The following is a 27,971-nucleotide window of genomic DNA, read 5'->3' as shown; positions in this document are numbered from 1 at the left end:
CCTATTGGGGAGATCTCCCTTCACTTATGTCTTCACTTATGTCCAAGAGACACAACAGAAAGAAAGCAGAAACCTCCTGTTACACTGGCTGTGGCAGGTACAAGTATTCCCATTGGAACTGTACATTTGTGAATCTTCATCACTTTCTGCCCGATGACAATGATCACCAAGACAGATCTGGAGGGTCAGTTTTTCCTGCCAGGACACAGACAGCAAAAAAACAAAACAAAAAATACTTTATAGGGGTTCCAACCCCGCACTACTTTCTCCAAAACTAAACTTTTGTGTTCGATTTGGAAGGTTCACCTTTCCTTCCACAGAAAGTGAGAGGAAACTGCTACAAAAGCAAGAGGAAATACGCGCTTAGACAGCTGTCATTGGAAAAGTTGTCCCCATCTAAAGATCTATCCTTCCCTCTTATTCTAGGGACAAGAGTAAAAGATTTTGGATTCCAAATCACTCTCTGTGTCACAGGACAAAGAGAAGACGACTCTTCATAGTAGATATACAGACATGGATAAAAACTTGACTGATCCTTTTCTACTTTATCCGAAACAAAAAAAAAAAACTAATCCAAGATGTAAACTTAACCAATAACCCCTGTACTAGCATACCAGTTAAAGTGGTTGTAAACCCTTACAAACCACTTTGACCTACAGGTAAGCCTAGATTAAGGCTTACCTGTAGGTCCAAGCAATATCTCCTAAACCTATATGGTTTAGGAGATATTTGCCCGAAAACGGGCACCGCTGTCTACGGCGCATGCGCCGTAGACAGCGGTGCGCAGGCGCACTGAACGAGGCAGTTCCATAAATGGAGCTGCCGCATTTGTCGACTCCCGTGCGCATGCGCGGGAGTGACGGCTTCGCCGAATGACAGCGGCGGAGCTGCGAGACGCCACCAGCAAGATGGATGCGGCGGACTACAGGGGACAGCGCGACTTCGCTGGCTCCTGTGTCAGGTAAGTGACACATAATGGGCTACTATGCGATGCATAGTAGTCCATTATGCTTTACCTTTGCAGGGAAAAAAAGTAAACTCATCAGGGTTTACTTCCTCTTTAAATTCAACTATTTTGCCATTGCTGAGATTTTTTTTTACCAACATGACAAAAAAAATCTGTGCCATAGAAGCAGTATCAAAATGCCAGTGCTGAGCATAAAATTACATCTCAAGTTGTCAATTCTGCACATACCTCCTTCAGGACAGACTTGAAATAGGAGCGTCCTGGTCTGGATGAAGCTGGCTTATTGGTTGGGCCGTATCTCATTGCGTTCCTCTTGTTCATAGTGTCAGCTTTAACCTTTGGGGCTTCTCCTTCTGTCACGAAGACCAGCTTCACGCCCATTAGGTTCAAGGAAGAGACACGGAAAAAGAGATTCCTGTTGGAAAAAGATAGCAAATGACATGTCTATTGCATGTATATTTATATAAAAATAAAAAAAAGGGAAGGAAGAAGGAGGGGTTCAGTCTCTAAACATTCATATATACATGAAGACAACACAATTTTCCATTTACCAATGCAATTTCTGCTTTTATTAGTAGAAGTACACCAAGACTGCACTTTATTAGTCATGTTACCATGCAAGCCTATCAGCCTGCTCAGATGATGCTGTTGCCCAGTGGACATGCTCATGACAAGCTTGCCTGAGTGACACTGACCATTATGTAACCTGGAAGACCAAGGGCATCTAGTGGCAGAAAAGTCTTTTTTTTTTACTGTTATCAAACTGTTTATTAAAGCGGGAGTCCGCCGGGACTATGCGTTTTTTTTTTTTTTTTTTTTTTTAAAAGCCAGCAGCTACAAATACTGCAGCTGCTGACTTTTAAAATAGTGACACTTACCTGTCCAGCGCGCCCGCGATGTCGGCACCCGAAGCCGATCTGTAGATCGTTTCTCGGGTGCTGCCGCCGCCATCTTGGGTATGGGAATCAGGAAATGGAGCCTTTCGGCTTCATTTCCCGGTTCCCTACTGCGCATGCGCGAGCCGCGCTGCGCAATAAGGACGGTCCCCGCTGCCTCTGGGATCTGTGCGTTTCCCAGCAGGCAGCGGGGCACTTGCGGAAAGGGGCGTAATCTACGCCCCTTTCCGCAGAGAGCTATCCCGGAAGTGGGTGCATTTACCTGGATTATCCAGGTAACTGCACCCCCCTCCCCCCTGAAAGGTGCCAATTGTGGCGCCGGAGGGGGGGAGGATTCCGATGAGCGGAAGGTCCATTTTAGGGTGGACCTCCGCTTTAAACCATCACCATCAGTATTTTAGTATGATTTCTTGGCCATTTTTCAGGGAATACAAACACAAAAATTTCTTTCACTCATAGTTAGTGTTTGGCTGAAGCCATTTATTATTAATCAACTGTGTTTACTCAAATGACCCTGATCAAAAGTTTACATACCCTGGTGATTTTGGCCCGATAACATGCACACACAAGCTGACACAAGGGTTTGAATGGCTATTAAAAAGGTAACCATCCTCACATGTGATCTGTTTTCTTGGGGTGTAATATATTTTTATATATATATATATATATATATATATATATATATATATATATATATATATATATATATATATATATATATATAGGTCCACAAGTTTCTGGACTCCTGACAGACCCTTGCATCCTTCATCCAGTGCTGCACTAACGTTTCTGGATTCTGAGTCATGGGGAAAGCAAAAAAAAAAAAGAGTTGTCAAAGGATCTGCGGGAAAAGGTAGTTGAACTGTATAAAACAGGAAAGGGATAAAAAAATCTAAAAATAAATACAAATAAAAAATAAAATTATCCAAGGAATTGAGAATGCCAATCAGCAGTGTAACTCTAATCAAGAAGTGGAAAATTAGGGGGTTCTGTTGAAACCAAACCACGGTCAGGTAGACCAACTAAAATTTCAGCCACAACTGCCAGGAAAATTGTTCAGGATGCAAAGAAAAACCCACAAATAACTTCAGGTGAAATACAGGACTCTCTGAAAACGTGGTGTGGCCGTTTCAAGATGCACAATAAGGAAGTACTTGAAGAAAGATGGGCTGCATGGTTGAGTCGCCAGAAGAAAGCCAGAACAAACGCCACAAAGTATACCATTTACAATACGCCAAACAGCACAGAGACAAGCCTCAAACCTTCTGGAACAAAGCCATTTGGAGTGATGAGACCAAAAATTTAGCCTTTTGGCCTCAACCATAAACGCTACATTTGGAGAGGAGTCAACAAGGCCTATGATGAAAGGTACACCATTCCTACTGTGAAACAAGGAGGTGGATCGCTGATGTTTTAGGGATGTGTGAGCTACAAAGGCACAGGAAATTTGGTCAAAATTGATGGCAAGACGAATGCAGTGCCAGAGTATATATATTATATTATATATATATATATATATATATATATATACACACACATATACACACACACACACACACACACACACACACACACACACACATTAAAACTAATTTTATTGTACACAATATATTCCTTAATTTTGTGAAAAAAATAAAAGATGAGATTGTATCCAGTACCAAGTATGTTGAAACTTTCAAATCTGTGCACCTGCAAAATGTACATACATGAATCCTAGGTTTTTGAATTTGTTGAAATGGTCATAAAGGCTCAAGGTTTTTTACCTTGATGCATTCTATGCATGAAGGTAAAACACTTTTACTGTGTGCAGCAGCCCCCTTAAAACTTACCCGAGCCCCATCTTGAGCGAGCAATGTACATGAGATCAGCAGGTCTCTTCCTTCTCAAAGGCTGAGACAGCAGCAGGAGCCATTTACTTCCTCTACTGGTGATCACAACCAGTGAGCCAATAAAGGAGAGAGCAGGGGTGGGGCCGAGCAACACTTCATGGAGACAAAATGAGACTAAATGGAGACACAGAGCAGCAGCTCAGAAGCGAGCCTGCTCGGTGCCCCCATATCAAGCTGCTTGCTCTGGGGGCACTCTGCAGAAGGGAGAGGCCAGAAGTGCTGACGGGGACCTGAGAAGAGGAGGATCGGGGTTGCTCTGTGCAAAACCACTGCACAGAGCAGGTAAGTATGACATGTTTTACAAAACAAAAAACCTGACTTTAACCACTTGCTCTCGTTCTGGGTGAACGTGATATGGCAGCTTCCCAAAATGACCGAATATCACGCACCCCCCCCCCCCCCACAGAGTGACCCCGATCTCTGTAAAGAGGCGCAGCTCTTTAACCATGTGATCGGCTTTGTCCAATCACAGCTGGTTACATGTAAACACGGAGATGCCGGTAATCTGCGATCCTTGCCTCACACTTACAGTGTGAGGAGAAGAGAGCTGATCAGCGGCATCTCCTCACAGAGGACATCTAGGGATGTAATCAGGGCACTGATCAGTGTCCCGATTACAATTAAAGTGGATGTAAACCCAATGTCATCCTTTCTAAAACTACTGCCATAGGGATTATCTATAAGGATATACATGCCTCCTGCATGTATCTACCTGTCAAATGTCTCCCCTCTGTCTGCTATGAGACCCGAAAAACTGCAGATTCTGTGGGCGGGTCTGTTGTCTGGAGCTCGGTGGGTGGAGGCATGATGTCAGTAGACTCCCCACCCACCTCTACACTCCCCTTGTCAATATGCATATTCTCCTGTGTATTTCTAAGGCCGCGTACACACGCGCGGACTGTTCGCCCAACTTTGTCCGTCCAACAGTTTCGGCAAACAGTCCGCTCAAACTTAGCATGGACGGACATGGCCACACACGACGGACGAACAGTTTGCTGAAACCGTGCGCGATGACGTGAACGGCACGTACGACGGGACGAAAAATACGACATCCTATACACTGCATTATAGCTTTCGGCGTGAAAATCCTTTCTGAGCATGCGCGCAACTTTGTTTGACGAACAAGCCTACACACGAGCGGACTGTTCGCTGAAACAAGGTTTCAGCGGACAGTTTTACGGAATTTCCGAAAAACCTTGTCCGTCAAACTGTCCGCTGAAACTGTCCGCTGAAAGCCCACACACGAGCGGACTGTCCGCCCAAACACTGTTCAGCGGACAAAGTTGGGCGAACAGTCCGCCCGTGTGTACGCGGCCTTACACTGAACTTCTGCTATGATCTCTAACATCCAGTGAAAAGACAGGAAAGTAACCATGCATGCCAAATCATTCTGGAGGTGTGGAACATCCAATCCTGCCAGAGCAGCAGAAGAAAGGAGTGGGGGAGGGAATTGAAAAATAATGCATGTCTCTTAGTCTAGTGCACAAGATATGTAAATCACCTGTCACTCACAGCAAGGGGGAGGATTTGACAAAGTTTTTCTCTGTTTGTCAAGATTTATCTCACTGAACAATGAAAGAGAATTGCTCAGAGATGGATTAACTCTCTGTGGCAAGACTGGGCTCATATGATAGGAAATCGTATACTCTACATTAGGACATAAAAAAAAAAAAATCAGGTTTACATCCACTTTAAGTGCCCACCAGTGCCACCAATCAGTGGCCATTAGTGATGCCAGTCAGTGCTGGCTATCATTGCCGCCCATCGCTACTGCCTGCGCCGCCCATCCGTGCCCGCTAGTGCCGCCTATCAGTGCAGCATATTCGTGCCACATAAGTGCTAGCTCATCGGCGCCCATCAGTGAAGGAGAAAAACCACTTATTTATAAAAATTTACTGATAGAAACGAAAGAAAAACCTTAGGAAAAAATAAAACCCAGCAGTGATTAAATGCCACCAGGAAGGAGATGCAAGTGCCCTGTAGTGAGGTGGTTAAAGTAGAACTATATAGACAAAACTTTTTTCAATTTTTTTGGGGATAGAGTAAGGGAGGGTTATAACTCCTGTAAGGTTTATTTTAGCCATTATTGCCTCATTGGGAAGATTTCCCTTCACTTCCAGTCCCATAGCCAAAACAGGAAGTAAGAGGAAACCCCTGCAAGTTAGGGGAATATCTTGGGGACCCCCAGGTGTCCCCATTAGAAGATTTTACCTCTATTGCTTTTCTGGGGCCAACCCAAAACTTGGGATTTTTTTTTTACTTTCAATGATAATGGTAAACAGGACGGACAAATAGAGAGTGTGGATCTCCCTAACAGGAACACAGACAGCAAAAAAAAAAAAAAAAAAAAAAAAAGGAAGAAGAGGGAAGAAGACAGGTGTTCAAATGCCTCTCCCTCTCCTATCTATTCAAAACTAAAAGGTTTTGCCTTTAGTTATACATTATTATCACTTTTATTGTACTCATTCTAATGTTTAGACTCTTTTTTTAAACATAAAGCCTAACTTTAGCTTTCTGTCACATTTAAAATAGTCCAATTTGACCTAGCTGGTCAAAATAAATTCACCAACAATGTATCTGTTGCAAACGCTGCATAAATTGTATATAGCATCAGTAACATACAGTATAGAATAGAGTGCTGTGTTCTGGCAGCCTGACCAAAATCAAGACACCCTTCAGCCACTCTGAGAAATGCCTTCTCCGATTAGCTGAAAGGTGGGCTGATCTCCAACACAGCCAGAGGAACCCTTGTATTTATTTAAAAAATCCAAAACTTAAGACTCGTACACACGATCAGATTTTAGCTTCAAAGATCAAAGATACAACTATGGTAAGGAAGGAGAAAAGGGGGGCGGGGGTTGGAGACAACAGAACTTTATATGAAACAAGACACTTTGGGTAGATTCCTTCTAGGGCAGTGGAAATTAAAGATTAATTCCTCGATTAATCGTTAATTTTTTTGATCGATTAAAATACTCACCTCTCCGCCGGCTTCTGGGTCTTCAGGGAGTTCCGTTGGAGATCCGGTGACGTCACGGACATCGACGTTACCAGACTTCTCCCCCCTCCCCAAGTGCCTCAGTCTGCTAACGAAGGAAAGGGGGAGGAGTCCGGTGACGTTGAAGTTCTGATTGAACGTAACATACGGGGGAGGAGCTACGCATGACGTCACGCGCTGCTGCCCTACGGAACTAACACGATTGCCGGCTTTACATGTTGTGTTTGTATCATCTTTATGTGAGTAGTTTGTGTTTGAAAACAAAAATCTTATACTTAAGAGGAGAGCACTTAGATCTTTTCTTTCTACCCATTACCTGGCATCCTTGCTGAGATCTAAGGAGATGTGAGAGAAGGTTATGGGCCGTGTTAACCCTTTTGATACCCGCTTGCATGACCACCTGTTGGTACAGGGGTCCATGCCATAAGGTGAGGGTGATTAGTTAGACCGGAGGTCGAGGGATTGTCACGCTAATGTGAAAAGAAATATGACTTGCGTCAGTGCTACAGTTTGAATTTAAAACGTATTTGTGTGAACTGTGAAGTTAAGTCATGGATTGTGGAAACTAAGTAGTGTCGGGTGATTGTATATAGTGTATACCACTGACTAATGCAGAGTTGCAATGCAAGAAGATTAGCTAAAAGTAGTTGGATCTGTATGTGCGTTATAATTAATTGAAATTAGTCGATTAAATCGATAAATCAATTTTTTTAATTTATTTTTTTAACACGAAAATTTTAATCAGTAACAGCCCTAATTCCTTCCCTTCCTTACCAAATTATCAGGGATGGGGACCTGTGTACTGGATGGCCACGGCTCATATAAAGTCCCACCTGTATGTAATTCTCTTTAAAAAAAATAAAAAAAATAAAAAAAAAAGAAGATACAACTATGTTGGTGTCCCTTGCAAATTTTACATTGTATTTTTTAAAATGTAACTGCCTACTCCCAAATTGTCATTTGAAGTAAAACACATAGCCAACTATTATTCTCCACATTTTTTTTTATTGTGCATTAAAAAAATAAAAATAAAAATAAAATTAGACATGCTATCTGCCAATAGAACTTAAACAAAAAGTGCATTTAATGCGTTCAAAAATATAGAAAACATACCAAATGAAATCATTATTATTCAACCAAAAAATAAAATAAAAGCCTTATGCATGTGTCCTGCTTCTTAATAAAGGGGCTCAACAATGCCAAGAGTTGGTGAAAGCAGGGATCCGTCATCCGGAGATAATTCCGAAAATCATCCGGATTATTCTCCTGGAGCTCCCGCAGCAATGGCATAGGACATAATTGGTCATGATTAATAAAGCAACCAATATTTGGTCCATGAAATCCTCCTATTCCTGGACTGGATTTGAGTCAAAGGAATAACTCCAAGGCCAATATTATATAACACGTTATCTCCTCCAATTCCGCAACATGTCTGGTTGACGAACGACTGTTCAGAAACGAACTGATAAGCGCGAATCAACACTCACCAAACTTCTACTTACACAAAATTAGCAGAAGGAGCCCAAAGGGTGGCACTAAAGAGCTGAAAAAACACGTAGCAAGGTGCTACGTTCGTGTTTGTTGGCCAACAATTCCTTGCCGTTTGTATGCAAGACAAGTTCCTGGCCAACGGCCGTCGGACAAAAGTCAGAGGTTTTGTCTGTGGAAAATCTGATGGTGTGTACGAGGCGTTACTGTCAATGTCTGAGCAGTGCTCATCCTTTCTTGATTTTGTTCCAGATACGGTATAGGAAGTCCCTATCCCAGAGCCAGAACACAGTGCTGTATACTGTATGTAGAGTTATTAGTTTGGTTTGAACAGCTTGGTACAAACTATTTTAAAGTGACAAAAAACTGGAGTTCAGCTATAAAGCTTAAGTGTAAACCATAACAATCTTATTTTATTTGTTCCCTTTTGGTCTGCTAAACATACCATTGAAAAGGGTTTTGTTATATCAGTTTTCTAAATGCCAATATACCTGTTTATTCTGACAGAAATGTTGTGTGCTGTGCTCCCTGCCTGCACACAAGGATGGGTTACAAAGAAGAGGATGAGGAAGATAGAGAGATCTGTGTTCTTTGTAATCCATCATAAGTAGGCAGGGCTGAAACCACTATGCATACCTTATGCCTCGTTTCCACTGAGCGGATCAGTTCGGTACGCCATTTTGAGTGTTTCCATTATGAAAGCGGCCCATGCGACCGAACCATACCGCAACATTCAGGGTCCTGTTTCAGATGTGGGGCCATAAAAAAATGGTACGGTATGGTTAGGGTGGACAGAAAAACGTCTGCCAATCAGTGCGACGCCATGCTAGGCTTTTTTTCCGTAATCCCATATGGCCCCTGTTGGTCCGACTTGCAGTGGAAACGCTCACTTGAATAGGGCGGACCATTCTAACCTTTCCAAACTGTACCGACCCAAACCGATCCACTCAGTGGAAATAAGGCATTAGAGTTAGAAAGTTTCCTGGCTAACTAAAATCTTTAGAGACCCTTCTTGTACAGAATTGTGTGCCCTATACTGTGCCCTGCTGTACCCTAGACTAAAACTCCACTAACATGTGGTAGCGACGGAAGCAGTTCTTAAAGCGGAGTTCCACTAAAAAAATGGAACTTCAGCTTTTCTGATTCCTCCCCCCCACCGGTGTCACATTTGGCACCTTTCAGGGGGGAGGGGAGGGAACAGATACCTGTCTAATACAAGTATTTTGCTCCCACTTCTGAGCATATATACCCAAGCCTTCCCATGCCCCCCCCCCCCGTCTTCTGGGAGACACACGAGTCCCAGAAAACAGCAGGGACCAGTGGGATAGCACAGCGCAAGTCGCGCATGCGCAGTAGGGAACCAGGAAGTGAAGCCACAAGGCTTTACTTCCCGATTCCCTTACCGAGGTATAGATGCCGACATCGCGGGCACCCTGGACAGGCAAGTGTCCTTATTTTAAAAGTATTTGTAGCTGCTGACTTTAAAAAAAAAAGCAAAAAATAAATAATTAGGCGGAACTCCGCTTTAATGCAGAGATGAGGTTGGCCAAGACAGAAGCACGAAGCACGATGTCATAGCAGCCAAATTCTTGATTGAACAAATGTCCAAAAAGTAGCACCATTGCATAAAAGTTGTCTACGTACAAATATTATCACCCTTGTACTGCAAGGGGTACCAGGTCCCACACTATCTTGCCACTGCTCCCCATGTAGTCTGAGCTTTCAGGGGGCTCCACTTAACTTCTTTTTCCCTCAAACTCTAAAGCAGTATGGATAGCCTGTTGTCCTCTCACAAAACATTTAGACCCCATATCTTGCATGCTTCCTGGGGAGATAGTGATTGAATGCAAGTCTGCCAGTAAGAGGTACAAGGGACTCATTAATGCAGATGTTTTGCTGGGGTTGATATACACATCTGCAAATTTCTGGGGCAAAATTTTGTGGAGCCAATCATAGTTAGGGGCACTCGGGGACAACAGAGGGCATTGTCACTGAAAGGCATTATATTCTCATATCTACGTATGGCAATTGCAGTAAAGAATACAGGCATATGATGAATAGGGTCTGTGGACCAATATATCCGCAATGTATTCTTTTTTTGTAATGCCCATGTTAAGGTTCCAGTCCAAAAAAAAAGTGATAGGTTTCAACACGAATAGCCTGGCAAGTATGAATTTGTGTGAATTAGGTTGGTGGCAAAGGATTGTAGAGCATAAAAATTAGTTTGGTCCACAATCAAATCGGTGGGCTGTGATTTAGGGGGGCATAATGGGTGCTGCTGAATCTGGGGGTAGCCAATTAGGATTTGCAAGTACCTCTGGAAGGCTACTAAGGCTCTGTGGAAGGCTCTAAGGGCCTGTGCTCAAATTCATGGTGGCTGCATTTGCATTCTGCTACTAGTGCTAGCCACCTAACCAGCTTGCTCATCACTTCTGGTACTGCAATGCTGGTGTCTAAAAGGCCAGGATGTACTACGCTACTGGCATTTGCCAAATAGGCAAAAAAAAGTGCAGCACCGGTACTGGCTCTTCTGCATATCTTCATAATCATGCGTTTCTAGCACCTGGGGTCGGGTGTGCCTGATGTTAGTAGTGACCACTCCATTATCTGAGCTAGCTGTCAGGGTGCCGATTCTTTCTACAGGTTCGTATTCTCAGGCCAATTCCGACAGCAAGGCTTCCCCTTCCCTTTCATCTGACATGCTTAGAACCCTGTAGGCCACTTCGCAAGACATTTTTTGTCAGGGACAGCTTGTGTGCTAGAAATAAAACATACCTGCTAGTGCTAGAGCAGAGATCAGGCCTAATCTTGCCAATACTGCAGTTTTGCAGACAATGCATCAGAGATGGCAGTGATCACATGGTACAGAAAGGGCCAATCACAGACTATCTGTACCATGGGATTAGCAGTGGCCGAACACAGCTAATTACAACAATACACACTGAATGAATCAATTTAATTTAATAAAAAGGGTTGTTTGACAGGGAAATTCAATGGTATAAGCAATCATATATTAAAGAAAAAAAAAAATCCTGATCACTTCCTCTTGCAAAATCACACAATTGTCAGTCAAAGTGTGACAGCGCTAAAAGCTGAAAATTGTCCTGGGCAAGAAGGGGGTGAAAGTGCCCGATATTGAAGTGGTTAGTTACCTGAGATGAGGTTTGGCAACAACTCCAATCATCTGCTTTACAGACTGAGCTTCACAGACCCAAATACTCAAGTCCACTGCAAGAGTCTTCCCACTGAGGCTCTGGAGAGGGACATGCTTCTTCACTGGCTCCAGGACCGGCCATAATTCATGGACACCCATCTTGATGAGTCACTCAGCTAAAAAAAAAAAAAAAAAAAAGAAGCATGTTATCTAAACAGAAACTAAAGTAGTCATGAAAAGTATTCTACTAAGGCAGCACATGCACAAATGGATAACAAGCAGCACCATGTTCCAGAGCAGAATCCTAGATGGGTATTGCAGCACAAATTCTGATGCAAACTCAATGCAGTAACCCATTGAGATAGCAATGGCGGATACAAGCTGATAATATTAATAGCAGAGATGGCGGACACGATTAGGGCTGAAACAACTAATCGATTAATCGACAACTAATTGATTATGAAATGAATCGATTACTATTTTCATAATCGATTAATCGGCCAGTAACATGAGGTTAAAAAAAAAAAAAAAAAAAAAAAAAAACTAAAATGAGCCCTTTATAGTACAAAAAGAGCAAATAATCACTACTGTAAATATTACTTGTACTGTTCTACAGTAAAAAAAATGAACCCCTTCCAGTAGTGATTATCTGCTTTTTTCTACTATAAAGGGCTAATTTTAGTTTTTTTAACCCCATTATGTTACTAAACATCTTAGACCTGGTTCACATCTATGTGTTTATTGGTGCTTTTTGCAGAAATGCACTACAGTTCATTTACATGGTTTCCTATGGGACATGTTCACATCTGAAAGGGTCAGGGACTTTTAAACGCAAAATGGTGCTTTATTGGTTCAATATACTTCAATGGAGAAGCTGCAGAAAAGCATGTAATGCATTTTTGCAGCAATTTGTGTTTTTTAATCTGCCCCAAAAAAAAAAAAAAAAAAAAAAAAAAAGCAAAAATGCAAATTGCAGTAAAATCACATGTGCAAAAATCAAAACGCACTGCAGAAACAGATCAAAAGCAAAAACTGCATAAGTGTACCGAGCTTTATTCTGGCCACACAGATCAATTTTTCAGATGAGAATATTCAGACGAAAAATCTTTATACAATCGCTGAATGAAAGAATTTTCACTTGTTTTTAACATTATGTTTTTAAAATTAATGTAATTTTTGAACGAAAACCACATACATTGTCTGAAAATTCTTTTGACTAAGAAGTTTTCTATTTCCAAATTTTCCCGTCACTGTGGTTGAAAATGAACGTCAATTTGACCCACTTGTTTTTTGTTTTTTTTAGGTTATTAACCGATTAATCAAAAACGATAATCGGCCAACTAATCGATTATGAAAATAATCGTTACTTGCAGCCCTAGACACGATGCAGGGGGGACGGTCAGAGATGTGATGCCAGGGACGCAATACGAGGGGCGGCCAGAGACCGCGCCACACGATACGAGGGACGGCCAGGGACACAATGCCAGGGGTGGCCAGAGACGCGATGCCAGGGGCGGCCAGAGACCATGCCACGCAATACGAGGGAAGGCCAGAGACACAATGCCAGGGACGGGCAGAGACCGCGCCACGCGATACGAGGGACGGCCAGAGACGCGATGCCAGGGACGGCCAGAGATGGCACCACGAGGGACAGCCAGAGACCGCGCCACGCGATACGAGGGACGGCATCACGCAATATGAGGGACGGTCAGAGGCTGGGAACATGCTACGACTTGTTGGAGGCTGGGAACATGCTTCAGATGACAGTCATAGACTGAAGACATTACATGAGACTGCTAGAAGTCATTGCTATAACAGGGCAATAAAGAAACCCAGATTAGTGTCTGCAGGGGCCATGGGGGCTGCACAAATAGTGACAAAGGGCCAGATGCAGCTCACAGGTTTGCACAGCAGAAATGTACACAGCCATGATCACAATGTGGGCACATACTAACCAATAGACATAAACAAGTTCTCGGGCTTCCAATACAGGAACTAGTATACACATAATATATAGGTGTGTTTCCTTTATGAACATCAATCACAATGATAGACACAGTGTATGACAAACCCGCTCACCTTCCAGCGAGGCGCACACACACAGCCCAGGCCCCCGATCACAGTGTCACTCGGCCCCCTCTCCTTCCTCATTCACATTGTTTATGTTCCGGCTTCATGACTTCCCGCCACACTGATTTGAACGGGGTGACCTGTCAGGCCACTCAGTTGTACTTCCGCCAGTGCAGCAACCCCACTTCCGGCAGGCAATCACATGACCGAGTGACATACTGTATGAGCGCTCTATAGTTTGCAGGGAAGGGATTTCTTGTACTGATTGGGGACCGGGGACGTCCCGCTGATTCTGCACTGTGATTGGTCATAGAAGAAGAATAGACAATAAAGAGTCACCTGTAGAAGAATTTCTTGTGAATGTGATCTATATACATCCATGTTCTTTGTACTACTTGTCTGATATCAGTGTTCTCCTCTATAATCCGGCAGTGTGGTGGGGGACAGAAGAGCCCAAACACGGTGTTGTGTCCCACCCAGTGCCTGGCTCAAGGTTCAAGCCTACAGGTGTGACCAAGCATGTTCATCCCATGCGTTGCAGGGGAGGGGGGGGGGGGGGGCAGCTGATTCATTTCAATGAGCTAGATTGTAATGTAAGCTCTAACGAGCAGGGCCCTCTGATCCCTCCTGTATTGATTTGTATTGTAACTGTACTGCCTGCCCTCCTGTTGTAAAGCGCTGTGCAAACTGTTGGCGCTATATAAATCCTGTATAATAATGAGCTGGGGGGCGTCACTGGCAATTAATGGCAGTACCACCTGTCTGCTAAAGAGTACTGTGTCTCCCGGAAGTGGGGACAGGATACTTGTGCAAAGACAGGTATTCCCCCCCCCCCTCCTGAAAGGTGGCCAAATGTGTTACATTTTTATCATTTTGTTCCCACAAATAGAGCTTTATTTTGGGGGTATTTGGTGGGTACACATAGGTGGCACTGAAAGGCGGCACTGATGGGCACTGATAGGTGGTACTGATGTGCACTAATGGATGATATTGATGGGCATCACTGATTGGCAGGCATTAATGTTTGGCACTGATTGGCATCCATTGTGGGCACTGATTGGCATCCCTGGTTGCCATGGGTGGCATACCTGGTGGTGACTAGTGGTGGGCATCCCCGGGGGGGTCTGCGCTGATAATCAATCAGCACAGACCCCTCCTGTCAGCAGAGCAGCCGATCGGCTCTCCTCTACTCGTGTCTGACAAACATGAGTGAGGAAAATCCGATCAACGGCTCTTCTTGTTTACATAGTGGTCAGCCATGATTGGACACGGCTGATCACGTGGTAGAGTGTTCGTCAGAGACTCTTTACTAAGGATGAGCTCAGGCCTGTTCATGTGGTCCACGTGCTGAGCCCGCCAGGAAGTTGGTGCAGCGCTGTGCTAATCACGGGCAGTGAAACATTACCCTGATGTGCGGCTGCAGAGATCGGGCAGTCTCTCACTGCCTGTGATTAGCTCAGCACTGCGCCAACTTCCTGGCGGGCTCAGCATGTGGACCATACAAACACGCCTGAGCTCATCCCTACTCTTTACCTAGATCAGACTTGCGGTGTCAGACTGACACACCGCAACAATGATCTTCGTAATGCCCACCCCCCGGGGTCGCGAAACGGCTTGTTATCCTGAAAGACGTCATATGACGTCTGGTCAGGATAACGCAACCACTTTGCCGACATCATTTTACTATATGGAGGGCAGCAATTGGTTAAGGCTGTCGGCAGATTGCAAACTCAGCAGTGCCTAAAAATGGAGTAGGTGCTGTTGCTTCAGTTGGACTGTGCCGTTACCGACATCACGGCTCCGGCCAATCACAGCACCGGAGCCACGATACCCGGAAGTGATGTCGGCCGCCGGAGCGGTGAATGAGGACTGCTGCGGGGGCTTTGATCTCAGGTAAGGTTTTTTAAGGTTTACAACCACTTTAACCACTGGGCACTTAAAGCGGTTCTCCACCCTAAAGGGGAAGTTCTGCTAATCTGATCCCTCCCCCCCTCCGGTGCCACAATCGGCACCTTTCAGGGGGGAGGGGGGTGCAGTTACCTGGATAATCCAGGTATCTGCACCCACTTCCGGGACAGACCGCCGCAGATGCCCCAGAACTTGCGTAATCAATATGTGTTTGGGTTTACAATGATGAGGTGGCAACTCTATCTCCTAGGCAAGGATTGCGGAACTGGGAAGAGGTACCGATAAAACCTGCCCTCCCCTCCCTTTATCTCAGTTACATGCTTGGGGAAGGAGAAAACTAGTGGGACTTCAGTTTTTCAGTGGAGTTAAAAGGAGATTATTTGCCTTCTACATGTATTATGTTTACTGTTATCTCTGAAAGTGAAAAAAAATGGGTTGTCTCTAGAACAAACATAGGAGAAATCTTCTAATGGGGGACACCAGCATAGCTCCCAACTTTCCCTGATTTTGAGGGACTGTCCCTGATTTGGATCAATGTCCCTCTGTTCCTCATTTCTCCTCATTTTGGTCTGATTCATATAGTTGTATATAAAATGCATTTTTTATCTTTCAAAAGGTGTTTTCCAGTGCTAAACCTTACATCTGATTTCTAAACTGCTGCATTTGTAAATTCCAAAAACATAAAGGAATATTAGTGGTAAAAAAAAAAGCACTTGTGGGTTTAACCAATCTTTGTTTTTTGTACAATTCTTCCATAAGGGGGCGTGACAGGGGGGTTTGTCCTTTGCCTGCATATTTTTGCTGATAGGTGTCCCTCATTCCCATTTCAAAAAAGTTGGGAGGTAATGGTACTAGTCCTGGTGTCAACCAGGAATTTCCCTCTACCTGCTTAGGCTGTGCAAATGGAAGTTACAACCCTCTATTACTCTCTCTAAAAGAAAATAAAAAACTTTTGGCTTCAGTTTAGTTTTAAACCACTCAGCAAGTATGGGTCAATGTGAGCTAGCAGCAGGTTTGTCTCCGGTAAAATGGCGCCGAGGCTGCAGACCTCCTCTTTGGAGAGGTGCCGTTTTGGTGACGGGAGGAGAGCCGTGTGTGGGGGTCACGTGACGGAGCGCAGAGTGGAGCGCGCCCGGTAGTGGAGCAGTTCGGGAAGGTTTGAATGTAGTGAGAGAAATAGCGGGAGTCACGTGACAGCGGCGGCACCCGGTGTGCCTGGAACTGATAGGTAAGCGGGAATATGAGCCATGTATGTACACTCTGCCAGCTCCCTCCCCCTTCCTGTGCGGAGGAGGGGAGATTTATAATAAACATTACCTCATAGGGGGACGTAGGAGGCTGACCTCTCCGGGAAATGCCGCCTGCCTGGCTCCTGTGTGGTGCATTTCCTGCTACATAAGACTGGATGTAACGACTTTGGGTCTTACTGGAACATTGCATGCTGGTTCTGGCTCAGTGATTTGGGGGGTCCATCACACCTAGCCCTCCAATCAGATCTAGGCAAGCGCTGTGTGCTGCCATTCCCGAAGAGCGAAAACTGCTCGCCATGGTCACCCCTGAGCGCTGGGTCACCTGATGCTGGAAAGAGTCCGCGACGTTCTTCGGGGCAGAACTCTGTGTTTTGGGGCTCCGTAGACTTTTACCACTTGTCTAGTGGGCGATTTATTATTTTCTTTTTTTTTAAATCTGCATTTATGTATTAGAAATTACTGTACACCCCCCCCCCCCCCCCCCCAAAAAAAAGTATATTTGCTGAAAGCAGAGATTGTGGACAATAAAATGGTGTGAGATGCAACTTTTTTTTATGTCACACGATATTTGAGCAGTTATTTATCAATCAGCCTATTTTCTGGAAAACAAGAAATGGACAATTTAATTCTAGTGCAAACACAATATTAGAAATATAAATATATATATATATATATATATTTATATTATAATAATATAATAAAATATTAATATTCATTTTTTTAAATATGTATATACACACACGACGGGAAGTATTCAGACCCCCTTACATTTTTTACTCTTTGTTATATTGCAGCCATTTGCTAAAATCATTTAAAGTGGTGTTCCACACAAAAATAAAAAAATGATTAAAAAAAATTAGGATTTTTTTTTTTAAAACTTGCCTCTAACTGTCTGTTGCTAGGGGGTCCCTCGTAGTCTGCCTCCCTCAGTGCCTGGGCTCCTGACATCACTTCCCCTCGGTGCAGGAAGGGCTCAGCTCTGCTCCCTCCCGCCTGTCAGTCATCTGGGACACGTGACAGGTCCCAGGTGACTATGCGGGCAATCGCGGCGCCACTCACGCATGTGCAGTGGGTGCCCGGCTGTGAAGCCACAGTCGAGTGCCCACAGTTAGAATGCCAGCGCCACCAAAAGGAGGGGGGAACGAGCGGGGCTTCGTTCCCCTGCAGCGATGAGACAGGTAAGTGTCCGATTATTAAAAGTCAGCAGCTGTAGTATTTGTAGCTGCTGACTTTAAATTTTTTTTTTTTTCAGGGGAAACTCCTGTTTAAGTTCATTTTTTTCCTCATTAATGTACACACAGCACCCCATATTGACAGAAAAACACGGAATTGTTGACATTTTTGCAGATTTATTAAAAAAGAAAAACTGAAATATCACATGGTCCTAAGTATTCAGACCCTTTGCTGTGACACTCATATATTTAACTCAGGTGCTGTCCATTTCTTCTGATTATCCTTGAGCCACACACCTGTCTATATAAGACCTTACAGCTCACAGTGCATGTCAGAGCAAATGAGAATCGCAAGGTCAAAGGAACTGCCTGAAGAGCTCAGAGACAGAATTGTGGCAAGGCACAGATCTGGCCAAGGTTACAAAAACATTTCAGCTGCACTTAAGATTGCTAAGAGCACAGTGGCCTCCATAATCCTTAAAAGGAAGACGTTTGGGATGACCAGAACCCTTCCTAGAGCTGGCCGTTTGGTCAAACTTGGCTATCGGGGGAGAAGAGCCTTGGTGAGAGAGGTAAAGAAGAACCCAAAGATCACTGTGGCTGAGCTCCAGAGATGCAGTCGGGAGATGGGAGAAAGTTGTAGAAAGTCAACCATCACTGCAGCCCTCCACCAGTCGGGGCTTTATGGCAGAGTGGCCAGACAGAAGCTTCTCCTCAGTGCAAGACACATGAAAGCCCGCATGGAGTTTGCTAAAAAAAAAAAACGCCTGAAGGACTCCAAGATTATGAGAAATAATATTCTTTGGTTTGATGAGACCAAGATAGAACTTTTTGGCCTTAATTCTAAGCGGTATGTGTGGAGAAAACCGGCACTGCTCATCACCTGTCCAATACAGTCCCAACAGTGAAGCATGGTGGTGGCAGCATCATACTGTGGGGTGTTTTTCAGCTGCAGGGACAGGGCGACTGGTTGCAATCGAGCGAAAGATGAATGCGGCCAAGTACAGTGATATCCTGGACTAAAACCCTCTCCAGAGTGCTCAGGACCTCAGACTGGGCCAAAGGTTTACCTTCCAACAAGACAATGACCCTAAGCACACAAATAACGAAGGAGTGGCTTCACAACAACTCCATGACTGTTCTTGAATGGCCCAGCGAGAGCCCTGGCTTAAACTCAATTGAGCATCTCTAAGGAGACCTAAAAATGGCTGTCCACCAACATTTACCATCCAACCTGACAGAACTGGAGAGGATCTGCAAGGAGGAATGGCAGAGGATCCCCAAATCCAGGTGTGAAAAACTTGTTGCATCTTTCCCAAGAAGACTCATGGCTGTATTAGATCAAAGGGGTTCTTCTACTAAATACTGAGCAATGGGTCTGAATTAGGGATGAGCTCAGGCGTGTTCGCATACTCCACGTGCAGAGCCCGCCAGGAAGTCGGCGCTGTACTAATCACAGTCAGTGAGACATTGCCCGACACTGCTCTGACTTCCTGGCGGGCTCTGCACGTGGAGTATGCGAACACGCCTGAGCTCATCCTTAGTCTGAATACTTAGGCCCATGTGATATTTCAGTTTTTTATTTTTTTAATAAATCTCCAAAAATGTCAACAATTCTGTGTTTTTCTGTCAATATGGGGTGCTGTGTGTACATTAATGAGGAAAACATTTTTTTTTAATGATTTTAGAAAATGGCTGCAATATAACGAGTGAAAAATTTAGGGGGTCTGAATACTTTCCGTCCCCACTGTATATGTAATATTTTTTTTTGGTAAAGTATCGAGTAAATAGATACCAAACATGTCAAGCCTTAGGGCCGGTTCACACTGGTGCGATGTCTGAGATTGCACGTGATTTTCACTGCTGTGCTAATCACAAATGCGATCTCTGTGTAATGCGATCTCTGTGTGATGCGATTTCAACCATAAAGATCGTATGGCTGAATTTACATCAACCACCTATTTTTATATATATTTTTTATTTTTTTTTGTCCACAGCAGAATCAGATCGCACGGGTGTTCTCACCTATGCAAGCCGATTCCTGTCTGAGTTTGCAGATCGCACTGTGATATGCGAACTGATTTGGGGGTGTCATTAACTTTTACCTGACACTCCCAGCAGTTTGCACAGGGAATGTGACCTGCCGCTGGGAGATATGCGATGCGGGGGAACCCGCAATGGATTCGCAGGGTTCCCGCATGGCAGCAGTGTGAGCCAGCACTTTGGCTTCATGAATGAAAGAAATACTTGTATAGCGCACAATGCGAACTGAATCGAACATGCACTCAGGGCGTTAAAAGATGTGTGAAGTGTTTTTTTTATTTTATTTATCATACTTATCTAGGTGGATGCTGCATCTGCGCCCCCCCACCCCCGGTGCCTCTAACACTGAGAACCGAGCGATTGGACACGTCCAGTCGCTCGTTTCTCAGGGCTCCCTGTGGATACTCGCTAGTAGTTCAGTTCACATAAGTTTGTTTACACTTGTCTGCATGAGCTTGTATAGAATCTATAGCTTATATAGATTCAAGACTCATTCACTAACATAGTTTTCAATCTGTACGTATACAGGTTTGTTAGGCACCAATAAGGTCCACTCATTTGCATAGATTAAATCAATATCGTATGCACGTGTTATGCAATTATGAGTTTATTCACATTATATGGATATATGTTCATCTAATTTATACATGCATTTTTGAATATTATTTAATTTTTACTTTTACTTCTCATATATTTCTGCACATAATTTTTATTCAAGAGCAAACCACACAATCGCATATGTTAGTTAAAGCGGAGGTTCACACAAAAATGGAACCTCCGCTTTTCGGAACCCCCCCCCCTCCTCCGGTGTCACATTTGGCAACTTTCAGGGGGGAGCGGGGGGATGCAGATACCTGTGTAAGACAGGTATTTGCACCCACTTCCGGGCATAGACTCCCACAGGAGTGTATGCCTCTTCCCATCCCCCCGCGCTGTCTGCTGGGACACACAAGGGTCCCAGGAGATAGCGGGGACCAGTTAAGACACGCAGCGTGACTCAGGCATGCGCAGTAGGGAACCGGGAAGTGAAGCTGCAATGCTTCACTTCCTGATTCCCTCACCGAGGATGGCGGTGGCAGCTGCCGAGAGCCAAGTTATCGGCTTCAGCTACTGACATCGCTGAACCCTGGGACAGGTGAGTGTCCATTTATTAAAAGTCAGCAGCTGCAGTATTTGTAGCTGCTGGCTTTTAATATTATTTTTATTTTTTAGGTAGACCTCCTCTCTAAGGTTTTTATTGTGTTCACAACATTTGTTGAGACCTCAGGTGATCAATTTAATATGATTCATCAATTAATTAGACAATTATCTAGTCACGTGGTCAACAACAAAAAGTATTTATTTGAAATTCATTCCCTTACAGACCACTTTGACCTACAGGTAAGCCTAGATTAAGGCTTACCTGTAGGTCAATGAAATATCTCCCAAACCTTCACGGTTTAGGAGATCTTTGCAAAAAGACAGGCACCGCTGACACAGGCGCACTGAGCATGCCGCTGCTAATGGCGATATGCCGTTAGTGGCGGCTCCCATGTGCGGGAGTGACGTCATCGCTGCTCCGGCCAGTCACAGCGCCCATCAGGGTTTACTTCCACTTTAAGCACTGTTTGTAGTGTGAAACGCGTCAGTTCAGTTCTTCTGTGGCATGTATTCTTGATCAATTTTTGGAGTGTGGCTGTCCAGAATTTCTTCCTATTTCATTACTATATGCATTGCCAGCACCTGTGGCTTCTAAACTGGAGGAGAGGCTTTATTTTGGGTTGACCTACCTGAAGCAGTGATATTCCCTTCCCTAGGCCGAGTCGGGTGTCGGTCCAGGCATATGGGCGGATCCCGACTTTAATCTAAATTAAAAAAAAAACTGTGGTGATTAAATATCATCAAAAGAAAGCTTTGTCTGTGTGGAAAAAATGATAAACATTTCATTTGGGTATAGTGCTACATTACCGCGCAATTGTCATTCAAAATGCAACAGCGCTGAAAATGGTCCTAGGCAGGAAGAGGGTAAAAGTAGCCAGTAGGTAAGTGGTTAATGCTTTTTCCTCCCCTGAAGCACTTGTCCTGGGGAGAAATAAAAACGTCTTATGTGCATGAGGCCATAAAAATGCACACACTCATGTAGTCGCAAAAGACTCTGGTACCCAAAATTCTCCATAGGCCACGCTTTCAAAGTCTTTACAGCAGGGCTTGACAAATTTACTTTGAATCTAGGAGCAAGCCAAAAAAAAAAAAAAAAAGTTAGGAGCCATTTCTTTACCTACCGTGCACCTTCACCCCTTTCCTGCCCAGGCCACTTTTCAGCTGTCACACTTAAAAGACAATTGCGTGGTAATCCAGCACTGTACTCAGTGTTGTTAATGCATTCTATGTGCAGCAGGCTCCCTCGGCCCCCCTAATACTTACCCGAGCCCCATCTCTGTCCAGTGATGTCGCTGTCCGAGACTCTCCCTCCTGATTGGCTCAGACACAGCAGTGGCGGCATTACCTTTGACTGCTCTCAAAGTCAGTCAGCCAATCAGGAGAGACAGGGGGCAGGGCCAGGCCACATCTCCATGTCAGGCGCCCTCATAGCAAGCTGCTTGCTATGGAGGCACTAAGCAGGTGGGAGGGGCCTGAGAAGATGAGGATCTGGGCTGCTCTGTGCAAATGCAGTGCAACAGAGCAGGTAAGTATAACATGTATGTGTGCTCCTTTTCTTGTTATATATATATATATAAGATTTTGGCTGTACTTCTATAATGGGAAAGAAGAGGGACTAGGAGGAACACCAGGGATTTCACATAAAGGAAGCAATACAAAGAGAACAGGAGAGTTTCTTATACAAGTACATGCTACAGCAGGAACATATCAGGAATATGAAATGTTGGGTTTACAATACATAATATTGTATTCTAAACAGCGTGATGTTCCTAGAGTTGAAACAAAATGACAAAAAGTGAACTTTGCCATGTGCTAAAGCAATGTTTAACTAAAATACAAATAATCTTTGTAACTTAAAAGCAATGTTACAATATTCAGTGAGTAAACCTCTGTCAGTGTTTGGCTGACTCTACAATAAGTGCCGGTTCACACTACCGCGACACGACTTGCGCGCGACTTATCGACGCGACTTCGACGCGACTTCGACGCGACTTAGCGCGACTTCGACGCGACTTAGCGCGATTTACAAGTCGCCTCAAGCACAGGCGACTTTGCCTATGGCCAATCAGCGCTACTCAGCTCTTGTGACATCATTGTTGTTTCCTGTCGCTTCTTCCTGCTTCCTGTCGTGTGTCTTGTCCTGTCACCACAATGTTGTCATTGCCTTATTTGATGAGAGCTGTAGTAACTGCTGGTGTGGCAGTGTTAATGGAAGAGGAGGAAGAGAGGAAGCGAAGGATGAGGATGAGAAGACGACGCCGCTACTGGATCCATCCAATTATTGCAAGTAGAGACAGTAGAGGCCAATTTTGGGCCATCTATGAAAATTTGCGTGTTTTTGAGGACAAGTTTTACAACTATACCCGGATGTCAATTGCAAGGCAAGTACATATGCTAATAGACTATTTTGTCCCATTTATTTTTTATTTTTTGAAAGATATATTTTGTAGCATTTAACGTAGAGAATAAAATGGCGAAGATTGATATTCAGCAGAATTGTTTGTCATCTACCTATGCTAAACATCAACTGGGGTGATCGGCAAGCTTGCATGTATCACATTAAAGCGGTGCGCTGGCTGGCTGGAAGGTGAAAAAAGTCCTGCTAGCCGCATCTTTGGAGCAGTGAAGGAGCGGTGTATTCACCACTCCTAACCACTCCTACCCATCAAAATCAATGGGACAGGGCCGCACAACCGCTGGCAAAGCGCCTCTGCATCGGCACTACCCTTTTTCGGGCGCTAGTGGGTGTTAAAACCACCCCGCAAGTGCCCCCAGACCACCGCTAAAACGACGGTAAAACGCAGCTAAAAATAGCAGCCTTTTACCGCCGACGGCCGCACCAGCCCAGTGTGAAAGGGGTCCTAGAGGCATCAGATTTGCATATGTTATTACATCGGTAATAGTGTAGCTACAAATGTCAGATATTTCTCATGTAGAATATATCAAATTACATTTTTTATCCATTTTACAGTTTTGATGAATTGCTTCGTCTAGTTTGCAACCATCTGGAGCGACAGAACACCTCATATAGGAGGAGCCTCTCACCTACTGAAAGATTGATTATTACGCTCAGGTAAACTATCTATTTTTTTGATGCACATTACCATTATCACATTGTTATTATATGTGCAACAATCTAGCCTGAGCTCATTTGTCTTGGCTTCTCCTACGGGTCATATGAGTGCAATTATTTTGCAATCCTGTGCCCCTTTTCAGTGCAGAGTGAACAGAAGTCCACTTTCTGCAGATATCACGAAGATTAGTTGAGACAGCGCATCATCCTTCATTCGCCAGCAGCTGGCTGGACTGATGACAGTGGCAGCCTCTCAGCAAGCTGCTATCCACCCCTCCACATTGAGCGTGGGGGATCAGAGCAGCTGAGAGACAGCACCTCCCATCTTGGGGAGAGGACAGAACAGAGACATAGACGATGTATGTTGACTCAGTTCTGTGTGAAGAAACAGCAGTGGACAGTTGCATCATTGCTGCGATGTTGCATCCACCTAGGTACGTAATTCTTCCAAATAAAAATATTGTTGAAGAAATATTGCAAAATTTATCACACCAACATCCTTTTTTTTTGAAAAAAACTTTAATAATTAGAACAATATATAACCAAATAACAACAAAACAGAACATATGTTTAATTTTAAAATCTCACAGGTTTTGGTACACTGGCTCATATGGTGAGGAGCTGGTGGAAGGCATTGGTGTAACATTAGCTGAAGTTGCTGATGTCAGTGGGGATGGAGAGGGATAGGGTATAGGTGGATGGGCAGGATTAAGGGCATGTCCATACTCATTGGAGTAGGGACGGAAGTGAGGGGGATAGTAGGGATGGGTTCTGGGTGGTGGAGGGGTTGAGTACGTGTAGTAGGGTCCGGATGGTGGTGGTGGTCCAAACATGGAAGCGGATTGAATAGGATCATTTGTAATGCTCGCTTCTATGAGATCCATCACTGATTTTTTTACATCATTTTTCCTCTCCGGCGGTACTCTTTTTAGCATTTCGGCGACCATGATTCCAAAACTATGGTCTTCCGAATGCAGCTCGTCCAATTTCTGGTTCATCCGATCAACCAGTTCCGAAAATCGTTCTAGGTTTTGTGAGTTACTGCCCCTTGCTGGTCGACTTCGTTGTTGCCGGAGTCGGAGAGGCTGAGCCGGCTGCTGACTAGTGGAAGCCTCTCCCTGGTTGCGGTCCGCTTCTTCACTTTGCTGTTGTTCCAGCAGCAAAGGATCATCCAGGGAAATGGGCAACGAGCCTTCCACTTCTTGAGAAGCTGCCTCCTCCTGTGCTGCATCCTGCCGTTCACCAGCAACTGGCCAACTTGATTGTGTTCTGCAATAAACATATAAAAGAACAGTTACCCCCTTCTTATTTGAATTGTATAGTATCACTTTACAACTATGTAAGATTTTATCTTACTCTCTCAGCTCCAGGAAAGGCCGCAGAAACTCTAGTTCATCTGCGTGAACATAGGGGACAATACGCTTTCCTCCAGATCCACTCCTGGCCTCATTCAATTTGCGTACGTAGCGCGAAAAACAGTCACGCAAACCCTTCCAACGGATTTGTAAGGTTGATACTGCAAAACATAAATAGGAACATAAAATGGTTTATGTCTTTTGTCTTTCAGATACCTGGCAACCGGTCATTCCCTAGTTAGTCTACATTATGAGTTCATGTTGGGCAGATCAACGATCAGCTACATTATCCGTGACACCTGCCAAGTCATATGGGATGTGCTTAACAGCATGGTTATGAAACGGCCTACACAAGATAATTGGCGTGATATAGCAGAAATATTTTGGCGTCGGTGCAATTTCCCAAATTGCCTTGGAGCTATAGATGGGAAGCATGTGCGTGTCGTTAAGCCTGTTGGTAGTGGAAGTATGTTCTACAATTACAAAAAATATTGTTCTTTTGTACTTCTTGCTGTTGTCGATGCAAACTACTGCTTCACCTATATCGATATAGGATCCTACGGAAGTAGCTGCGATTCGCGTATTTTTGCAAATTCCTCATTTGGTGAAAGGCTACGATCTAATCAGCTAGATATTCCTGAGAACTGTCCTCTTCCTGGCACAACTGAACCCCCAATACCCTATGTGTTTGTCGCAGATGAGGCTTTTGCATTGTCGCAACACCTAATGAGGCCTTACTCCAATAGAAATCTGACAACCCGCAAGAAAGTCTTTAATTACCGGCTGACAAGGGCAAGAAGGATGGTTGAGTGCACGTTTGGAATTCTTGCCAATAAATGGCGTTTGTTACATACGCCTATCGCATTAAACATTGAAAATGCAATTACTGCTGTCAAAGCAGCTTGCGTGCTGCACAATTTTGTACGGGTACGTGACGGGTACCGTTTTGAGGATTCCCTTATGCATGACTTGGAAAGTGCACATATGACTGCTGCAAGGGGATCCTGCGATGGTGCCACTGTTCGTGAAAAGTTTGCATCATACTTTATTTCACCGGCCGGTGACTTAGAATGGCAATTGGATGCCATTTCCTAACTACATTGCTCACTGCTTTGCATCTAGAATTTGCTAATGTGTTATTACGGTTATAATGTTTTCCTGCTATGTCATCTTTATTTCATGTAATAAAAATGATATGTTGGTTATTTTTTTTTCTATAATGTAATAATAAAAGAATCATTCATTCACGATCATTCATTATTAACATTTATTAACACTAGCAGTTAGCATCAGTGAAAGAATACACAAAAGTGACGTGGCAGGTGACGTGACAGGTAACGTGGCAAGTGACGTGGCAGGTGACGTGGCAGGTGACGTGGCAAGTGACGTGGCAGGTGACGTGGCAGGTGACGTGGCAAGTGACGTGGCAAGTGACGTGGCAGGTGACGTGGCAGGTGACGTGGCAAGTGACGTGGCAGGTGACGTGGCAGGTGACGTGGCAAGTGACGTGGCAAGTGACGTGGCAAGTGACCTGGCAAGTGACGTGGCAGGTGACGTGGCAAGTGACGTGGCAGGTGACGTGGCAGGTGACGTGGCAAGTGACGTGGCAGGTGACGTGGCAAGTGACGTGGCAGGTGACGTGGCAAGTGACGTGGCAGGTGACGTGGCAAGTGACGTGGCAAGTGACGTGGCAGGTGACGTGGCAGGTGACGTGGCAAGTGACGTGGCAGGTGACGTGGCAAGTGACGTGGCAAGTGACGTGGCAGGTGACGTGGCAAGTGACGTGGCAGGTGACGTGGCAAGTGACGTGGCAAGTGACGTGGCAAGTGACGTGGCAGGTGACGTGGCAAGTGACGTGGCAGGTGACGTGGCAGGTGACGTGGCAGGTGACGTGGCAGGTGACGTGGCAGGTGACGTGGCAAGTAATAACACCATGAATTTAATAAAAAGGTTAAACTTACATTTGTCACTACGATCGGTCGGCAGCATTGTTTCCCAATCTTCGAAAGTCAGTCTACATATTTCTAACCAAGCACTATCCCTCTTGGATTGATCCTTGTAGTCGGGATCTTGCTTGTTATATATGCAGGGTCGCTGCCTCACATGTCTGATGAGGGATTCATTATCTACTGGCTCCCTGTGCTGCACTTCTCTGCGGCCTCGGGATGACATGTTCTTCAATCTTCTCACAATCACAATCACAATCACTTCTTTTCTTCTTCACTTCACCTACCCACACTTCACACAGGAAGTGATCAGTGTATGGGAAGGGGGAGGGATGCCATTGTGTTCTTCTTCCTGTTAAGTCGCTTGGTTACAGACAGCGATCCGACTTGTAGGCGACTTGTATTGAAATGTATGGGTACAAGTCGCCTATAAGTCGCCTTGAAGTAGTACAGGAACCTTTTTTGAAGTCGCTCCGACTTGAGTAGCGGTCATTAAGACGGCTCTCATTCATTTTAATGGAATTACTATTGTCAAGCGACTTGGGGCGACTTGCGGTCTGACAAGTCGCGTCCCAAGTCGCGGTAGTGTGAACCGGCACTAAGGCCTCATGCACACGGGCAT

General features: G+C 44.5%; 2 protein-coding genes and 1 long non-coding RNA gene across 4 annotated transcripts in view; 2 read left to right on the top strand and 1 right to left on the bottom strand.

The window, feature by feature from the left end:
- Nucleotides 1-13,637, bottom strand: part of GEN1 (GEN1 Holliday junction 5' flap endonuclease) — a 74,987-nt gene extending 61,350 nt beyond the window's left edge. Inside the window, exons 1-3 of one of the 2 annotated variants that reach the window (XM_077488819.1) lie at nucleotides 13,464-13,637; nucleotides 11,391-11,568; nucleotides 1,196-1,382 (exon numbers count right to left, since the gene is read on the bottom strand). In XM_077488819.1, the coding sequence (XP_077344945.1) occupies nucleotides 1,196-1,382; nucleotides 11,391-11,551 (348 nt within the window). In that variant the 5' untranslated portion in view covers nucleotides 11,552-11,568; nucleotides 13,464-13,637. The remainder of the gene's footprint in view (nucleotides 1-1,195; nucleotides 1,383-11,390; nucleotides 11,569-13,463) is intronic. The other variant, XM_077488818.1, reaches the window with a different exon arrangement.
- A 2,799-nt stretch (nucleotides 13,638-16,436) lies between these two features.
- SMC6 (structural maintenance of chromosomes 6) overlaps nucleotides 16,437-27,971 on the top strand; it is a 171,531-nt gene continuing 159,996 nt past the window's right edge. Inside the window, exon 1 of the mRNA XM_077488817.1 lies at nucleotides 16,437-16,598. The gene's annotated coding sequence lies outside the window, so the exon portion shown is untranslated. The remainder of the gene's footprint in view (nucleotides 16,599-27,971) is intronic.
- Nucleotides 22,967-26,650, top strand: LOC143988902 (uncharacterized). The gene is made up of 2 exons (XR_013276934.1): nucleotides 22,967-24,048; nucleotides 25,616-26,650. It is a non-coding gene; the product is annotated as an uncharacterized LOC143988902 (long non-coding RNA).

The sequence above is a fragment of the Lithobates pipiens genome, unplaced genomic scaffold (genome assembly GCF_037356315.1).
Source record: "Lithobates pipiens isolate NorthernLeopardFrog02 unplaced genomic scaffold, aLitPip1_a1.2 Scaffold_18, whole genome shotgun sequence".
Classification (NCBI taxonomy): Eukaryota; Metazoa; Chordata; class Amphibia; order Anura; family Ranidae; genus Lithobates; species Lithobates pipiens.
Note: the sequence above shows the minus strand (reverse complement) of the source record. Positions and strands in the feature narration are given on the sequence as shown.